This window comes from Podarcis pityusensis (genome assembly GCF_964106645.2).
Source record: "Podarcis pityusensis genome assembly, chromosome: 3".
Classification (NCBI taxonomy): Eukaryota; Metazoa; Chordata; class Lepidosauria; order Squamata; family Lacertidae; genus Podarcis; species Podarcis pityusensis.
The window spans coordinates 10,393,434-10,413,591 of NC_138026.1; the positions used below are offsets into that span (position 1 = coordinate 10,393,434).

General features: G+C 43.6%; 1 protein-coding gene across 1 annotated transcript; it reads left to right on the forward strand.

Annotated features, from left to right (window-relative positions):
- Positions 1-1,132: 1,132 nt before the first annotated feature.
- Positions 1,133-19,896, forward strand: GZF1 (GDNF inducible zinc finger protein 1). Its single transcript, XM_080999094.1, has 6 exons — positions 1,133-1,245; positions 6,851-8,229; positions 10,403-10,497; positions 10,857-11,024; positions 14,750-14,907; positions 17,284-19,896. The coding sequence occupies exons 1-6, from the start codon at positions 1,228-1,230 to the stop codon at positions 17,632-17,634; spliced, it is 2,169 nt and encodes a 722-aa protein (XP_080855220.1). The 5' UTR covers positions 1,133-1,227; the 3' UTR covers positions 17,635-19,896.
- Positions 19,897-20,158: the final 262 nt, after the last annotated feature.

The window sequence follows — 20,158 nt, forward strand, 5'->3', positions numbered from 1 at the left end:
TGTATATATGCCTTTTTGTACTAAAGATAATAGCCCTCCCTGCATGACCAAATGGTGCGACTTGAGCTGTGAAACTGGAGCTTATAGCTCAAAATTCAACTGGAGAGCATGTTGGCCCCCTGATTTTAACTGGATTATTATTTTTATTTTATCGGTTTTAGCTGATTTATTTTATTATTATATTAGATTTAGCTGGATTATTATTGTAGTCATACCTTGGGTTGAATGTGCTTCAGGTTGAGTGCTTTTGGGTTGCGCTCCGCGGCAACCTGGAAGTAACAGAGCACGTTACTTCTGGGTTTTGCCGCTTGCGCATGTGCAGACGCTCAAAATGACATCACGCACGTGCGCGGAAGCAGCAAAACGCGACCCGCGCACGCGCAATCACGTCTTACGTTTCATTCAGGATGCGAACGGGGCTCCGGAATGGATCCCGTTCGCATCCTGAGGTACCACTGTAGTTTACAGTGGTACCTTGGGTAAGAACTTAATTCATTCCGGAGGTCCGTTCTTAACCTGAAACTGTTCTTAACCTGAAGCACCACTTTAGCTAATGGGGCCTCTCACTGCCGGAGCACGATTTCTGTTCTCATCCTGAAGCAAAGTTCTTAACCCGAGGTACTATTTCTGGGTTAGCAAAGTCTGTAACCTGAAGCATATGTAACCCAAGGTACCACTGTATTGGTTTTAGCTGGATCATTATTATTTTTATTATATTATATTGGTTGTAACTGGATTATTATTATATTATATTGGATTTAGCTGTATTATTATTATTATTATTATTATTATTATTATAGTTTATTGATTTTAGCTGGATCATTATTTTTATTATATTGGTTTTAACTGGATCATTACTATTTATTTTATTTTGTATTATATCAGTTTGAGCTGCATTATCATTATTTTATTTATCAGTTTGAGCTGCATTATTATTATTATTATTATTCTCTCCCCCCACAATCCCGCAATATCTCTCCTCTGCCTCCGTTTCCCAAACCTCCCCCAATCCTGTCCCCGCCTCCTCTTTCCGCCCCATCTCGGCCTCCAAAGGCCTTTTTCCTAGAGCGTACACCAACCAGAGGTGTCCCCGCCTCATCCCTCCGCGGTGCCCCGCGCAAAGCCTTCCCCCCGGCAACCGCGTCCGCCTCCCCTTCCCTTCCTGCCCGCCTGGCGTTCCCCCCTCGCTCCGCCTCCTCTCGGCGTCGCCCTGACCCGCCGTGGAAGATGGCGCTCAGCGGCCAGGTCGGTGCCTATGGGGAGGGTGGAGAAAGACTTTGAACCCGGCCTCCTGCCGGCGTGGGGAGGGGTGGTCCCTAGGGGAGAAGGAAGGGGGTCGTGCCTGGGGGGGTAGCAGCACAGCCCCATGGGGAGCGAGGGTGGGTTTGTGGGTGACTTGTGGGGTGGGGTGGGGGGAGGAAGGGAAGTGTTGACCCCCCCAACCGACCGACCACGTCCCTGTGGGATGCTTCAAAGGGGTCTGAAGGCAGGGCTTGGCTATGGGGGGTGGGGAGGCCGGGGGTGGGGTTTGGGGGCACGACCCCTGGGTGAACATAGGGTGCGTTGCAAGGGAGGGGGTGGGGGCCAGGTGAGCCGGGGGGGGGGGGAGGGTGATGGTGGTTTGGCCAGGTAAGGTGTTGCCCAAGGAGGAGGGGGGGGGGATCTGAGGATGAGGGGGAAAGACGGGGTAGCTTTTGTTAGAAATCAATCCATCAACTTGAAAGGCAGCTTTCTTATACGGTTATCATGTATTTAATTATACCCCGGCTTCCCACCCCCGGCGTAACTCAAGGCAGGTTACAGATTTTAAAAAATTATATGCACCCCTAAGAAAATAGGAAAAACAGGAATTGAAAGACCATGAAGCATGATATTTCTAAGGGAATCAGTTTTGCTATTTGTACAGCATGAGGTGGGAACACCTATAAGCAGAGCACATGGTTACTACAGTGGTACCTCAGGTTAAGTACTTAATTCGTTGCAGAGGTCTGTACTTAATCTGAAACTGTTCTTAACCTGAAGCACCACTTTAGCTATTGGGGCCTCCCGCTGCCGCCGCACCGCCGGAGCACGATTTCTGTTCTCGTCCTGAAGCAAAGTTCTTAACCTGAAGCACTATTTCTGGGTTAGCGGAGTCTGTAATCTGAAGTGTATGTAACCTGAAGCGTATGTAACCCGAGGTACCACTGTATTGCTATTTGACTGCATGCAAAAGGGCTGCTCTTGCAGACTTTGACAGCAACCAAGTGAAGGAAGAAACCACTAAGGAACATCAGCAAGATCTTCACCTTTGTAAGGTAAAGGTAAAGGGGCCCCTGACCATCCAGATGGAGATGTCAGTCGCCAAACTTGCACCCAGAGCTCTCCACGTGGTTGCAGTTGGACCCGTGCCAGTCACAAAACACATTTGGTATCTGGCTCATCTGGCTAATTTCTAACATTAGCCAGGGTGGAAAATCCTGTAGTGAATAGGAAGCTATCAGGATCGGATGTGGGGGAAGATATTCGAATGCTGGCTGGCGGGGGAAGAGGTTTAGTTAGAATTTTGTGCTGTGCATAAGCAGATTTTGTCACTGCTAGTATGTTCAGTAGCTATCAGTGTCATCTCCAGCCTGCCTTACCTAGAACAGAGGTGCTGAAACAGTTTTCCTTAGATGACTGGTGGTCTACAAGATCTGTTCAGCTGGTCTGCGGAAAGGTTGTGGAACAGTTGGGAATATCTGTACAGTGGTACCTCTGGATGCGAATGGGATGGGATCCGTTCTAGAGGCCCGTTTGCATCCTGAAGCAAACGCAACCCACATCTGTGCATACACGAGTCGCGATTCGCTGCTTCCGCACATGCGTATGACGTCATTTTGAGCGTCTGCACATACGCCAGCAGCAAAACCAAGAAGTAACGCGCTCTGTTACTTCCGGGTCGCTGCGGAGCACAACCCGAAAATATTCATCCTGAAGCTACTTCAACCCGAGATATGACTGTACTTGGCTCTGCACTGATTTCTCCCCCATTTGACCAGGGTCTGGTTTTAAAACAGGGCCCTGATCCAGGGCCTGTGATTTTTTCATAATAGCTTTGACTATGGTACTGGTAGCTGAAGGAATATGTTTTATATTTCTTTATCCATCACATTAGAAAGGTAAGACTACAATTATTAAAATACAAACTGAGTTAGGTATGTGCTTTGATTTATAGAACAAAAAATGTTTATTAAGCAGTCCACTGAGAAACCCCACCCTCTAGTGATCTGTGGAAAAAATAAGCTCATTATCCACTAATGTAGAGAAAACTGCCTCCTTTTAATAGCCCCAATGCTTTCATTTGCACAGTCTCAACAACATATCCTTCAGGGTGTGATCATGGCTCTGTGATCTTCATTTTTTGTCTTTTAAGAAACACCCAGACTGCTTTGGACAAAATTACAGGAGGCATAAGTATCTTGAGCAATCGCCCCACCACAGGATACAAAATAAAGATGGAATGAATCTTTGATTCTTAGTTTGGTGCACTAGATATTCCAACAGAACCGCTGTCCATAGATGGCAAAAAAGTGCCATTGAGATTGTCAAAGACAAAAATACATGATTGATCATTTATGTGGATTCCTAAGGCACCGTGCAAGGTAGCATTTACTAGATGCTTTGCTTTATTTCTTAAGGCAAGGTGTGCATTGCATGTGTCTCTTGTTTTACCATGTCAGGAACACTGAAGTTCCCTAATTGCTTGGCTGTCATGACTGACCCACAGTGTTTTTGGCCAAATAAGCAAAGCAGGCCACACGTTGATATGATTTCTACAATGGTTAGGAAGGAGGTGATGGGGGAGGGAATTAATGATGTCTCCTTTGTTACTGGTGACTCATTCTTTGTTAGCCAGCCTGTTAAGCTGCTCTTCCCCCAACAGCTGATGGATCCTGCTGGCTTCATATCAACCCTACAGATAACTTTTGCTGGTATGACCAGCTGCTTTACTGAAAACCTAGTCATTTCTTTGAATAGGGAACTGGCGTGTGTGGTTGACACAGTAACACCGATGTAAAACTGACAGCTGAAAAAGGGTGCCTAGAAGCATGAAGTCAATTAAAAGCGAAGGATAAGAAGCTCAGGTGAAAGTGTTTTTTTATTATTATTTATTAGCAGATTTATACCCATCCCTTCTAATGCCTTTACATTGCTCAGGGCAACTAACAGCAAACCAATAAAAACACAAAATCATCCTAAAAGCTAACAACATGCAGTTATTGCATGTGCTAAATTGTACCTTTATTTAGGCTTTTCTGTGCTTCGGAACATAATATTGATGCTTTTTTCATTCTACTGGATGTGCTTGTATTGGTGCAGAAGTTAAAATGTGGCTCATCTGTATTGCTTGCTGATATCCTTGCTAAGAATATAGGATGAGCTTATTTACGTTCTTAAGCAGGAGTGCCTTCAAGATTGCGGAACAGAGATTAGTTATATGTTAATTATTTAGAGATCCCAAGTAAGTGCTCTTGATTTGTAAATATAAAATGCATCAGTGGACTAAGAAGATTGTAATGTATTTTTAACTGATTAGCAAGTCTGAAATCCCTACATTAATTGCTTTATATTAAAAATGTATAAATTGTACTTTATCCAGAAATGAATAACACAGACGTAACAATGCAGCAAAAATAGACGGATAAAGCTAGTCAACCATCTAAAAATATATTAATCTAAAATGCCTTGGCATATAAAAAAGTTTTTGCCTGGCGCTGAAACCCAATATTGCATTGGTTCTATGTGTCCTTCCCATGGGAGGGTATTATTCCATGGTTGGCATGCCACTGCAGAGAAGGCAGTGGAGTGAATTCTCTCTTTCTTTTTTCCAAAAACGTTATTGATTTTCCACATTTTTAAACAAACAAACAAACACAAATCATAACTAAACTTAGTCCAATGTTAAAATCATAGTTAAATGACTTCCTCAAATTCCCTTGACTGAATTTCATTATATATCATTGTAACGGTTTTCCAAAAGAAGTTTCTCATAAAATTAACTTACTCCTTAACATCTTTGTCTCTTTTCATCTTAACTTTAAACATATTGTTTTGTAATTTCACATATTTAAATCCTTAGCCTATCTGTTATTTTGCAAGTGTTTCTATTTAATTTATCTTAGCATGTTTAGATAAATAGTCTTTGAATTTCTTCCTGCTCCTCCTTCTGGTCACGAATTCTACTGGTCATGTTGGCTAGCTCCGAAAAGTCCATCATCTTCATCTGCAAATTCCTCCACTGTTTCCTCTGTTTTCCAATTTTTGGCTAATAAAATTCGAGCTGCAGTTGTGGCATACAAAAACAGTCTAACATCTTTTTTGGGCAATTCCAAACCTATTATTCCAAGAAGAAAGGCCTCTGGTCTCTTAACAAATGTATATTTCAACATTTTTTTCAACTCATTATAAATCTTCTCCCAGAAGTCTTTCACCTTGGGACAGGTCCACTACATATGATAAAAGGTACCCTCCTTTTGGAGTGAATTCTCAGCAGAGTGCTGTGCTGTTTTCTCTTCTGCTTAATGTTGGGTTTTTGCAGGAGGTAGAAGTGGGGTGCTGTTGGAGCTTTCTTTGCAAGAGAAAAGGTGTTTCTTACATTCACAGAGAATGGGGAAGAAAGGAGAGGTTCTTTCTCTCCTGCATGTTGGCTTTTGCATGAAGGACCTGCACTAGAGAGCAATAGGAAGGGGAAGGGGAACCCGGCATAAGAGTAAAACCGCCCTCTCCTTCCCCGGGTTCTCTGCATTGGCCACAGAACTCTGCAAAGCGAGGAGCCAGTGGCTAACAAGTAAAATCAGAAGTTATGGACCCTTGCTAAAGGATCAGAAAAAACTGAATATCTTTCCTTCCAAATATATAAGAGGCTAAAATATTACTATTTTTCATTAGCAGGGAGATGGGGGAGGGTTGGGTGGAAAAGGCCGAAAGCTTCCCCCACCCTGCTAGATATTGCCTAGTTAAGAAATACAGTGGTACCTCGGGTTAAGTACTTAATTCGTTCTGGAGGTCCGTTCTTAACCTGAAACTGTTCTTAACCTGAAGCACCGCTTTAGCTAATGGGGCCTCCCGCTGCTGCTGCGCCGTCAGAGCACGATTTCTGTTCTCATCCGGAAGCAAAGTTCTTAACCCAAGATACTATTTCGGGGTTAGCGGAGTCTGTAACCTGAAGCGTATGTAACCCGAGGTACCACTGTAGAGTCAAACCTTGGTTGTCAAACGTAATCCATTCCGGAAGACCGTTTGACTTCCGAAATGTTCGAAAACTGAAAGCAGAAGCCTCAATACAGTAGGGAAACTCAAAACGGAAGCCACATTGGACGTTCGGTTTCCGAAAATATTTCGAAAACCGGAGCAGTTACTTCCGGGTTTTTGGCATTTGGAAGCTGGAACATACGATAACGGAGGCGTTTGGGAACCGAGGTTTGACTGTATTACTGAAGGTCATCGTGTTTTTATGTAAACTGCTTATTTTTATTATGGTAAGTAGTTATATATATATATATATATATATATATAGATATATATATGATAAAATAGAACTCTCTATAGAATAGAACTCTCTATATATATTATATATAGTAAATAAAATAGAACTAACTAAATAAAAAAGCTGCCTATTATGCCAACATTTCTGAACTCTTGCTATTAATGAAGAATGCTAGATCCACACAGTCCTAGCTTGCAGTAATGGAGAGAGTTCTGTGTGCTTTATAGTTTTTACAGAGCAGGATTATTTTGTCGTTTAAATGATAATTAGGGTATTCATTTCCCATTACCTTCGATATCCGTTTCCCGGCGGGCAATTAACGTGCGGTTATGTTCTTCCTAGGTTTCAGAAAGGAAGAAGATGCCCAGTAATGCTGTTCTCTTGGAATCTAAATCCTCACCCATCAACCTTCTCAATGAAATGCACCAGCTGCGTCTCCTGGGACACCTTTGTGATGTGACTGTCAGCGTGGAATATCAAGGGGTCAAGGCAGACTTTGTTGCTCATAAAGCTGTCCTGGCGGCAACCAGCAAGTTTTTTAAAGAGGTGTTTCTCAATGAAAAGTGCATGGATGGACTAAGGACAAATGTACTATTGAACGAGGTCCAGGTAGCGGACTTTGCATCTTTTCTTGAGTTTGTATATACTGCCAGGGTAGAGGTAGAAGAAGATCGGGTTCAACGCATGCTGGAAATGGCCGAGAAGCTAAAGTGCTTGGACTTGTCGGAAACCTGCTTTCAGCTCAAGAAGCAGATGCTCGAATCGGTGTTGTTGGAGTTGCAGAATTTTTCCGAGTCGCAGGATGCGGCGGAGGACGGCGGTTCCCAGCCAGGCAACTTGCTTGAGCCGAGGGCAGTCGCTGAGACGCCGGGGGACAACACGGACCGTGTTGCGGATTCTCCTCTCGGCAGACCCAGGGACGGCGAGGGCCTTGAGGCGCCCGTCGTTAAATTAAAGGAGAAGTTAGACAAGAAGAAAGAAGCCTTGAAGACGTCCTGCGCCAAGATCAGGAGAGCCAGTGGAAGACTGGCTGGCAGAAAGGTGTTTGTGGAGATCCCCAAGAAAAAGTACACGAGGCGCCTTCGAGAGCAGCAAAAGTATGCGGAGGCTGTGGCCGAGGAGAGTCGGCTCTCCAAAGACCATGGCATCCATAAGGAAGGGGTGGAGAAGAAAGATGAAGACGAAGAGGAGAAAGGAGAAGTGGTGAGCGTCGTGAAATTTGAAAGCAAAGGGTGCGATGGCGCCGACGACCTGGAGGAAAACCTGACCAAACTGGAGGACGATAAAAAGAACCGTGGCGGCAACTTTACCTGCAGCACCTGCGAGAGAGAGTTCCTGTACGAGAAGAGCTTTCTGAAGCACATCAGGCACAGCCACGGGATCGCGGCCGAAGTCATTTACCGTTGCGAAACCTGCAGCCAGACTTTTGCCAACCGGTGCAACCTCAAAAGCCACGAGCGCCACGTCCACAGCAGCGAGCGCCACTTCCCTTGCGAGCTCTGTGGTAAGAAGTTCAAGAGGAAGAAGGACGTCAAGAGGCACATTCTGCAGGTTCATGAGGGTGGTGGGGAGCGTCATCACTGCCTACAATGTGGAAAGGGTTTGAGCTCCAAAACGGCCTTGCGGCTTCATGAAAGGACACATACAGGCGACAAGCCTTATGGGTGCACAGAGTGTGAGGCTAAGTTTTCTCAGCCTTCGGCACTTAAAACACACATGAGGTATGGACACACTTAACTGGCCTTCTTAGTTAAATCTCTGGGCAAAGAAAGGAAAAGGTAGCGTTCCTCCAAGGCTGCTTGCTGGTGGTCAAATAAGAAAGCAGGGTTTTATGAGTAGAGTTTACCGTATTTTTTGCTCTATAAGACTCACTTTTTCCCTCCTAAAAGGTAAGGGGAAATGTGTATGCATCTTATGGAGTGAATGCAGGCTGCGCAGCTATTCCAAAAGCCAGAACAGCAAGAGGGATTGCTGCTTTCATGAAAAATACGGTACTCGTAAAATGTTTGGTAGTGTTTGCTCTTTGCTTTTGAAGAAAAAGTTTGAGACTGTCATGCAGATGGCACCAAATAACAGGCTCAGGCTCCTACTGAATTGCCTTTAAAAGAGTTGGGAGTAAACTGAAGCCTTTATAGGAGAACTGGGGAAGTTTATAGTCTTGATTTCATCACACCAATACTCAGAATTGTAGTTAAAACAAGTGGCAAAAAAGACTTCAAACAATCCAGTCTGACTTTTGCCAGCTAATTTGGATAAAACACATTACAGTGGTTCATGATATGAGTCCTTGGGAGTAATAATGGTAACTTGAATGCTTTCTACCTCCACATATAGAGCATTCGAATTCAATGGGAGGTGGCAGGTTCTGGTAATTGAAATTGAATTCTGCAGTCATTGTTTCAGGTGTTACTTGAGCACAAACAGTAGCATAATCCTTTGGTTCCAGACAGGACCTCTCTTTCTCCCACTCATCTTCTGAAACTTTCTGCGATAGGCTTGACAGCAAAACTTCATCACTGTTGATGGGTCAGTTTGCCCCTTGAAAAATTCAACGGCATGTGTGTTCTTCAGCTGGCAATGTCATGGGCAAATATTTTCTCTTGATGAAAGCCAAAGGTCTCCTGAAGCTTTGCCAGGGCTACTTTCAGTGCCCTTCATCATCAAGGAAAGAGCCACAGGGACCTTTGCGGTCTCAAATCTCCAGTAGTAGAAGTGGCACTTCTTTGCAAGACAAGGACTTTGAATTCTTTGATTCTATTATTGTTCACTAGATGGGCTTACTGCTTTCAATTCTCCCCACTGTGAAACAGCTTTTGAAACCTGCAGAGTGAAGAATTGAGTCCTTCCCTATGACTTACCTTTCTTTTTAGATAGAAGCTGCTGTAAAATATCTTTTGTGTGTGTGTGTCTGTGGGATGGGTAGTCTCTATAAAACACAGAAAAGAAACTATGGGCTTGCAGGGCCCCTAGATACTTCAGGTTCAATTCTTAGTTCAGATATTTGGGATGGAATTCATGTTTGATTAGGAGGGTGAAGCTCCTTCATTGTTATCGTGCATCATGCAACAGTAATATTTTTAGTGGTATGTTTTGTAAAAACTGTATGGGCTTGTAGAGGGAGGGCGATCTCTACCCCATCTTTTGGTATGTTGAAGAATTCTTCTGCCTCCTTGAGGAGCCAGGAATATCAACCATTGTAGAGCAGTATTTGGTCCCAGCAGGAAAAACAACAACAGGGTGTGCAGGTAAGGACATAGCTTGTGATTAATTTTATATGTGTTAGTGTTGAGGGAATGAAATCCAAAAGGTAACTGTTTCTAAGGCTTCCACAAGCAAAACATCTCTCTCCTCTGCACACACGGTTTTGAAAAGCCAAAATATTTGTGATCCAGGGAAACACTTTTGGATCCCTCTCCCCGCCCCGGGGGATCCAGTTTCACTGGAAATACGTTGTCGTTCCTGTTGATCTAAGATTGTAGGTAGCTTTACACAAAACAAGAAAAAAAATACATTCTTTAGTATAAATAAGTACAAATAGTATCTGAAAATTACAGCTTTTTTGTTTTAGTCTAATTTAAAGCATCTAATTTTTTGGTTCTGCTTCTATTTTACTTTACTTTCCATTGCCTTACCATTATTGCTGGCTGGGCCCAAAAGACAGCAAACATGCAGGAGACTGCTTTTGTTCAGCTGGGAGCCACATACACTAGCATATGCTGTGCACTTGGCTTTCGGGGGTGCAGGGGAGAGAGAAAGAGTCCCATCCATGGATAGGCAAAGACAACCTCAAGAAAGAAAGTGCCCACCACTAGTTACTGCTTAGTAAAGAGGCAGAGCAAGTGACTATGATGAAGTGCTGTAGTTTTGTTGATTTGTATTATTTTCTCATTTCAGAATCCATACTGGTGAAAAGCCTTTCGTTTGTGGCGATTGTGGAGCAAAATTCACGCAGAATCACATGCTGATCTATCATAAAAGATGCCACACAGGTATAAAAGTATTGCTTTTTTTTGCTTTGTACTCTTTCACTCAGTGTGTCTGATTTCCTGTACATCTGAGAGTTTGGCCACATTGTTCCCAAAGAGCAAGTAATTTGGGACAGGTGAGCAGTTTCTGTCTTCGCTCCAAAGTGTTGCAGGTTTAATCTGTGATGCTACACTGGTGCAATGTAGCCCCTTAGACAATTATTGCTGGACCAGTAGCTGTTAAAAAGAGGTGAGGGGAGAGTTAAAACTGCCAATGCACTGTTTGGTTGAAGTGTACCTTGGCTCTCTCGATCCCTATCCTTGTTCCAAATCTTACTGTTAGTGCCTTAAACTAACCTCTTCACCTTTATTGTGTCCTCTAGGGGAACGACCTTTCATGTGTGAAACGTGTGGGAAGAGCTTTGCCTCTAAGGAGTATCTGAAACACCACAACCGAATCCACACGGGGTCCAAGCCATTTAAATGCGAAGTTTGCTTCCGAACATTTGCACAGAGGAATTCACTGTATCAGCACATAAAAGTTCATACAGGTAGGAAGGCAAAAGGGTCAAGCTGAGGGCGGGACAGGGAGCCTCCTGTTTGCAAAATTTTGGTGTGAACTAAAGGGACGCGGGTGGCGCTGTGGGTTATACCACAGAGGCTAGGACTTGCCGATCAGAAGGTCAGCGGTTCAAATCCCCACGACGGGGTGAGCTCCCATTGCTCGGTCCCTGCTCCTGCCAACCTAGCAGTTCGAATGCACGTCAAAGTGCAAGTAGATAAATAGGTTACCTTCTGGCGGGAAGGTAAACGGCGTTTCCGTGTGCTGCTCTGGTTCGCCAGAAGCGGCTTAGTCATGCTGGCCACATAACCCGGAAGCTGTGCGCCGGCTCCCTCGGCCAATAAAGCAAGATGAGCGCCGCAACCCCAGAGTCGGCCACGACTGGACCTAATGGTCAGGGGTCCCTTTACCTTTAACTTTAAAAAGAGGGGCTCTTACCAGTTCACTGTATACAGTGGTACCTCGGGTTAAGTACTTAATTCGTTCCGGAGGTCCGTACTTAACCTGAAACTGTTCTTAACCTGAAGCAGCACTTTAGCTAATGGGGCCTCCTGCTGCTGCCGCGCCGCCAGAGCACGATTTCTGTTCTTATCCTGAAGCAAAATTCTTAACCTGAAGCACTATTTCTGGGTTAGCAGAGTCTGTAACCTGAAGCGTATGTAACCTGAGGTACCACTGTACAAACGTTTAGTTTCGCTGGTGATTCTGTTTTATAAAACATATGGCAAAAGCTGATTCGAGAAAGGATTATAACAGATCTCTGCTGAAATACACCCCCTGGCTCAGTCATTCTCTTGCACTCAGATTTGTTTTTCGGTCACATGTTTCATCACTAAGGAGACGTTGCTAACTCTCCGTACCTTTAGTAATCTTGTCACTAAACTCTGTTTCCTCCAGTTGGTTTGCCGTGTTTAGCTTTGACTTCCCCACCCAATTCTTTCCTGAGGAAATTTTACTCTTTGGCACAGCACCTTCGAGTATATTACCGGGGGTGGGGGTGACCTGAAAATGAGCATTTTCCACCATTGTCCCTGCACTCTTGAAAGCCCATCCCTCTGCCATATGTGATACATCATGCAGCAGTTGTTCCAGATGTCTTATAAAGACATATCTTTTCCCCAGGCTTTTCCTAACCTATAAAATATTGGAACCTGTTATTACGGAATTACAGTGGTACCTCGGAAGTCGAACGGAATCGGTTCCGGAAGTCTGTTGGACTTCCAAAACATTTGGAAACCCAGGCGCAGCTTCCGATTGGCTGCAGGAAGCTCCTGCAGCCAATCGGAAGCCACGTCAGACATTCAGGTTCCAAAGAACGTTAAAAAACTGGAACGTTCACCTCCGGTTCTGCAGCGTTCGGGATCCAAGGTACAACTGTACTGTTTTTCAAAATACAGACATAAAGACAGTGAAACAGTCTCTCTCTCTTTAGGATATTGTACTTTTGTGTACCACTTTTTAAAATATTAAGCGGTTCAGAAATGCTTCCGATTACATCATTGTGCTTTCTGATTATCCTCTGCCCTGGCCTTCTCTGATCAGAGTAAGGACATCCAAGTTTCTGTTTGCCAGGTCGCCAGCCTGCAGGAAGCTTTCTGCTTTAGCCATGTGCATGTCGTGTTATTCTTGGGCCTTTCCTAAGCAAGGCTTCCGTGTCAGCGTCCAGTTAGAAACTGGTATCTAACGATGTTGTTCAGATCCTACATAAACCAGCTTCAGCCTCTTCCAAAGTGCCTTGCAGACTCGAATTCATTTCATGTTTTTGAGGACTGTTGTTTATACCTGGGGAAACCTGCCTGCACCAGTGAGTTGTATGTTGGCCTTTGACCTATACTTTAAAATCCCAAGTCTGGGAGTTCCTGAGGCCACACTGAAACCCTCCATGTCAGGTTTTCATCTTTACAATAGGAATAAGAGAGGATTGGACGTTTTTCTGCATGTTGCTAATGCAGTTAGGATCTCGATTAGTAATTAAAGATTTCTTTCCAGTTAGTGCTTTCAGCTCTGGTGAAAATAATTCTTTCCTTGAGCTATTTGCGTCTACCATCATAATGACTTTTTAGTTGGTCTTTCCTATTCTTAGCTTAAGCCTTTTGTTTGTTTTCATATTCCATCTCCCTCTTTCTTTTCCTTCCAGGTTAATATTAATATTTCTCTGCTTTTGTTTTCTCTTCACTTGCTACATTTTCCTCTTTATGATTTCTTTTACCTACTTTCAAATGTATTCCTTCTCTACCTCCTGTTTATTTTTCATCTCTGATTTTTCCATTTTGTCCCCTGTTGGTTGTTAAACCCTGTGTCTTTCTCTATTCTATTCCATGTTGTGCTTTTTTTTCTTTATTGCTCCTTAACTATGGAACTCTCTACTAGCTAATGTTTGTGTAGTTCATTCTCCTTTTTTAAAAGCACAGCATACTAATTTATTTTAGCAGGCCTATGCTTAATCATTCTTGACCTCTAAATTTCTAGCATTATTTTTAGTTTAAATTAGATTGTATTCCTGCTCAGTAAGGCTTGTCGTCCTATGTGTTTTGAACAATACTTAGTTCCCACAGGTACTTCACAAATAAAGTATAATAATGCCGTTCATTTTACAAACGTATCTGACAGTAATTTCTGCTGGAGGACAGAATAACTGTCTGTTTGGTGTACCGGTAGATAGATTTAAAAAACAAAGTAGAATTGATTCCAGAAAGGCTTTTATTAATATAAAAGCATGAAAACATTTTATCCCATTTTCAGCTCAGTTCAGTGTTAAGTTGGGAATACACAATTGAAGTTCATGACACATTCCTATCATCAGAAGTTCTGACTTGTACTCTTGAGGTCATTGTATTCTGGCTGATCTTAAGTTGTATTTGGTGCAGCTACAAAGGGACGCGGGTGGCGCTGTGGTCTAGGGCTTGCCAATCGGAAGGTCGGCAGTTCGAATCCCCGCGATGGGGTGAGCTCCTGTTGCTCGGTCCCTGCTCTTGCCAACTTAGCAGTTTGAAAGCACATCAAAGTGCAAGTAGATAAATAGGTGCCGCTCCAGCGGGAAGGTAAACAGCGTTTCCGTGCGCTGCTCTGGTTCGCCAGAAGCGGCTTAGTCATGCTGGCCATATGACCCAGAAGCTGTACACTGGCTCCCTCGGCCAGTAAAGCAAAATGAGTGCTGCAACCCCAGAGTCGTCCGCGACTGGACCTAATGGTCAGGGGTACATTTACCTTTACCTTACAAAGGTGAAGATCTTGCAGGTGTTCCTTAGTGGTTTCTTCCTTCACTTAAAGGTAAAGTTAAAGGGACCTCTGACCAATAGGTCCAGTTGTGGCCGACTCTGGGGTTGCAGTGCTCATCTCGCTTTATTGGCCGAGGGAGCCGGCGTACAGCTTCCAGGTCATGTGGCCAGCATGACTAAGCCACTTCTGGCAAACCAGAGCAGCGCACGGAAACGCCGTTTACCTTCCTGCCAGAGCGATACCTATTTATCTACTTGCACTTTGACGTGCTTTCGAACTGCTAGGTTGGCAGGAGCAGGGACCGAGCAACGGGAGCTCACCCCGTCGCGGGGATTCGAACCACCGACCTTCTGATCGGCAAGTCCTAGGCTCTGTGGTTTAACCCACAGCGCCACCCGCGTCCCTCTTCCTTCACTTGGTTGCTGTCAAAGTCTGCAAGAGCAGCCCTTTTGCATGCAGTCAAATAGCAATAGTAACCATGTGCTCTGCTTATAGGTGAGCGTCCCTACTGTTGTGATCAGTGCGGCAAACAGTTCACCCAGCTCAATGCGCTGCAACGCCATCATCGGATTCACACAGGGGAGAAACCGTTCATGTGCAACGCTTGCGGCCGGACATTTACCGACAAATCTACTCTTCGGCGGCACACCTCTGTAAGGAAATTTTGATTTTCTGTTTCCTAACAAGCCACGTAACTTAAGGGTGCGGAAGCTTTGGCCCTCCAGATGTTGCTGACTACAACTCCCATCATCCCAGGCTGTTGGGTCATGCTGGCTGCAGCTGGTGAATGGTTCGAGTCCTACAACACCTAGAAGGCCAGAGGTTCTCTATCCCCGATGTAAGTGGTGTAGTTACTGGCAGAGATGGAAAACATTGTGTAAACCCCACAGAGCATGGCTCCACCTGAAGTTGGAGCATTGAACTAGAGCAGGCTTCCTCACACTTGGCCCTCCAGATGTGAGAACCAGTGTGGTGTAGTGGTTAAGAGCGGCAGACTCGTAATCTGGTGAACCGGGTTCGCTTCTCCTCTCCTCCACATACAGCTGCTGGGTGACCTTCGGCCAGTCACACTTCTTGAAGTCTCTCAGCCCCACTCACCTAACAGAGTGTTTGTTGTGGGGGAGGAAGGGAAAGGAGAATGTTAGCTGCTTTGAGACTCCTTCGGGTAGTGATAAAGCGGGATATCAAATCCAAACTCTTCTTCTTCTTCTTCTTCTTCTTCTTCTTCTTCTTCTTCTTCTGCCTACAACTCCCATGATCCCTAGCTAGCAGGACCAGTGGTCAGGGATGATGGGAATTGTAGTCTCAAAACATCTGGAGGGCTGAGGTTGAGGAAGCCTGAATTAGAGCCTTAGATGGCTGGCTGTTTTATGCATAGGAAGTGAGCAGAAAAATTCTTTGGCTAATCCTAAGCTAGGGACGTTCCCATTTTCCTGCATTTAAGAACTGAATTATTGAGTATGGGGTGTTGCAGATGGCTACCATATCAGATTTCATGAATGCCTTGGCAGTTTAGACCTCTGTGCCCTTGCAGAGTTTCAGCATTGACACATTCAAGCAAATACCTGAACATGCCTGTGGTACTTGCCCATCTGCATGTCAGTTTTTCCACGGTACTCATGCCGCTGGGAAGTGATTCCTATTAGGGCCTCAGTTGTACACTCTAATTTGTGCAGCCAGAAAGCCCAAAAGCTGTTCCTTGCCTTTATTAAACAGTGAAAACAAGTTACTAATATATAATGAGAAAATGCAGGTTTGGTCTTGCATTTTTGATCTTATTATAAACTCTTCTTGTACTTGTGGTTTTTTAAAAAAATTCCCTCACTACTTCATAACTTGCAAGGGCTACATCCTCTATTCTACCTACATTTTAATTGCTCCCAGACATTGTTTATAAGAGAAACAGGTTTAGGTTGTTGGAGCTAGTAATAATAATTTGTAATTATAATAATTTATTTGTACCCCACCCATTTGGCTGGGTTTCCCTTCATTGCTGAATATGAATTTGCAAGAGTCCTATAATGCTATAGCAGACCAAGAAATGGCATGTGCAGTTTTAGATAAAATAAACAAAAATAAAATAAGGCTGAAATGCCTCTCAACGTTGTTGGAGTTGCAGAGGCAGCTGCCTCCCTGCCTGAGTCCTGGGCAGTGTGGGCTCTGAATCCTTAGACAGCAGTTTGAGAAGCGGCTCAGAATCGCAATACCTCAAGGACTGCCTCTTTCCATATGAATCTACCTGGACCCTGAGATCATCTTCTGAGGCCCTCCTTCGTGTGCCTCCTCCTCGAGGGGTTTGGAGGGTAGCAACATGAAAACGGGCCTTCTCTGCAGTGGCTCCCCGTCTGTGGAATGCTCTCCTCAGGGAGGTTTGCCTGGTGCCTTCACTATACATCTTTAGGCGCCAGACAAAAATGTTCCTTTTTAACCAGGCCTTTGCCTGACTTGATCTACATCAAGGGTCAGCAAACTTTTTCAGCAGGGGGCCGGTCCACTGTCCTTCAGACCTTGTGGGGTGGCGGACTATATTTTGGGGGGGGGGAATATGAACTAAATCCTAGGCCCCACAAATAACCCAGAGATGCATTTTAAATAAAAGGACACATTCTACTCCTGTAAAAAAACCAGGCAGGCCCCACAAATAACCCAGAGATGCATTTTATATAAAAGCACACATTCAACTCATCTAAAAACACACTGATTCCCGGACTGTCCATGGGCCAGATTTAGAAGGTGATTGGGCCGGATCCGGCCCCTGGGCCTTAGTTTGCCTACCCATGATTCTTATACTTTTTTTTTAAATGCTGGCTCTTTTGGGGGGGGAGGGTTATTGGGTTATTGTTGTTGTTTTGATTTTATGTATTTGATATTTTATGTGAACCGCCCTGAGACCTTTGGGTATAGGGCGGTATTGAAATTAAATAAATAAGAGGAAGAAGAATCAGTAATTCAGAGCAAATTGAAGTTGCTGTAGACTGTAATGTGTGCCAGTGGTGAATTTTGCATGTTTGTGGTCCCCCCCACCCCAGATTCATGATAAAAACACACCTTGGAAGTCTTTCCTTGTGGTTGTTGAAGGAGCGTCTAAGAATGATGAGGATCATAAAACAGAGGCAGACTATAACGTGGCTCGTTCCAAAATATCCGAGAAGCTGCTGTCGTTCTCTGAAAATGGGCACTATCAGGGTCTGACGGCTATCCAAGGAAATATGACTGCACTGCATGAAAATGGATCGTCCGCAGTGACAGACTGCAAATCAAAGGGCGCTGCAGGGTCTCCGGAAACCGCTGTAGCTACAACTTTGCATGATCTCACAGTGTTGCACACCCAGACTGACTCATTTCAACCTCCACTTTACACCTTGGTGACTATAGAATAGCACTTGCTACAAAGAAGAAAACTCCAGCTGGGGATGATCTCTGAAATACTGTAGTACACAATATCCATGATCCATGTAAAGAAGAAGAAAGGGTTACTATGGATGATCTTAATATCCTGGATTCTCTCAAAACCATTACTTCTCAAGTTGTCTTTCAACTGAAGGATTCTCTCTCATCCCGTTTGTTAAAGAGAAAATTATTCTCTCTTTCGTATGCCGTCTCTGTAATTTTGAAGTAGATTTCAGATTACAGAGTCTGTGCAAGAAAGCGAAGTTTTAATCCAGATTTTTCCTTTCCTTCAGCAGAATGGTTTCTTTGGAGAGATTGTTTTCCCTCTGAAAGGAGACTCGTTCTGTGCTGGTGTTGTTTAAAATCTCTTAATCGACACTGATTTTACATTGTATGGAAACGAACGTGAGATCGTGTAGCGCAATCTCTCTGGGCCCAATATGAAATGCAGTTTTAATAAATTGCTGGTGCTGTGTTTTTAAACATTGGGGCATGCCCGACCCTGTTCTTTCAAGCTCTTGAATAAGTTATTTTGGGAAATGTTTGGAAAACCAGGTTGGTAAAAGTGCTGGAGCTCCACTTCAGTTCATATGCTAAATCCGTACATCAGATAGATTGTTCTACACAACTTGGAAGTGGATTTCAGAGTAGCGTTGCTGGATTTTGTTCAGAATTTGTGGAGGGATTGCACAAGCTTTTTAAAATTACTCTATGGTCCAACCTTCCTCCTAAGTACCTGGTGAACCTTTTCTCTGTACTCCTTCCTGTCTACTCAGTCCCACCTACAAACTCGCTGTCTTTTAATGGTCTCACCAGTCTATTCGGTCATATGCACACACGCCCAAAGCCACACGTGCATCTTCAGCTTCTGTTATAGATATACCCTCATTTCCATACATTCCCTGTACAGATAGGACCTTCACAAAGTGTTGCATTTCTAAATTTCTCTTCTTTGCCCAGAGGACCTTAGTATTCTTCCCAGCCTCTTGTGATCCCAGTGCCCCACATATGGAGGTTGTGTGCCGGCCACGAGACAAGGAGTTCTGCCACTTTATAAATTTATTGGCAGCATACTTCTACAACAAATTGCTCCAAAGTAATGAATGCGGGACTGCAGGTCACCTGTTGTGGCTCCCCAGTCCTCTTCCTCTTTGTGCTACAGCTGGTAAAATATTCTTTGTTCAGGTTTCCGGCAACGGTTTCATTATCTGGGTGAGTACGCTTCTTGTTTTTGTACTTGCTATAATGTTTGTCCCAAAGGCTACAGAATGTACTGGAAAATTAAAATTATAACCGGAACTGGCATTCAGAGTAATGGCTAGCAGCCGTTTAAAAGCTCATTGAGATTTCCAAGTTCAGCTTCTAAAGGTTTTGCAAAATGTGTTGCATGAGAAGAGAGTACACTTTTAGCGGACATAGTTGGAAGTCGAAGCGAAGCAACTGCCAAAATTTTAAGAAATGCATGTTTCTTTTAAAATGTTGATTTCCTTATCATAGGGTTGAAGGAAGTGAAGAATCAATTTGTTTTTGCTAAAAACACATCAATACTGTGCCTTCCTACTTTTAAATTCAGGAAACATGAAGTGCCAAATCCAAAACTTATTTAAGTTCCGACATTCCACTGGATTCCAGCAGAACTTGCTAGTGCAACTGTTAGGAGTAATTGTAATTTATGAATATGTCACCCAGCCTGTTAAAGCACTAGCTAATGGGATCAGTTTTTCAACCACTCTCTGTGTCCTGAGATAAAATCAAGTTCAGTGTTTTAGCTTAGACAGTGTTATAACCGGACTTGGTTTTATAAAACACAACTGAGAATGTTAACTACTTCTTTCAAACTGCTATGATTTCACTCTCTTTATGGATTCATTTTGATGCATTTTTCCTTTTCAAGAAGTGATTGCAATGGTAAATTAAGCCTGAGCTTAACAGATCCTTTTAAGTCATGTTATTCCCTGCTCTGGCTTACCTGTAAGATTGACCCTGCACCCATTCACAATACTAGTAGTGACAAAGTACTGTTATTTCCAAAGGAAGAGACTTGTTTCAGAAAAGTAATCCAAGTATGTAACAGCAAATTATTTTCTCAAGGTAATGATGGACTCAGTTTGTCAGTGTAAAGTGCTTTGGGTCACTTACTCTTCAAGGCTGATTTACTCCTATAGAAGATCTGATCCTTTTCATGTTGCTGTATGTTTTAGCAAAGTTATACTCTGGATTCACGCTTGGCCTTTTCTAAAGCATTTTTCCTTTCATTAAAAAAAGAAAAGAATGGTTTTTGTTCAAAATCACTCGGAGGGGGAAAACATCTAGGCTAACTGTGGTACAGGTATCACAAACAGGTAACTTAGGATCCTGCTTTCATATTTTACTTGTTGAAAGGCAATGCAATAAAAGATCAGTCCAACTGTGTATCAGTTTTGTTTTGTTTGTAAAACCCCTTAGTAGGAGGTTTTTTTTACCATTTACTCCTTGTTTATTTTAATTCACTAAAAGGGGTCTTTTTTAGGAAGA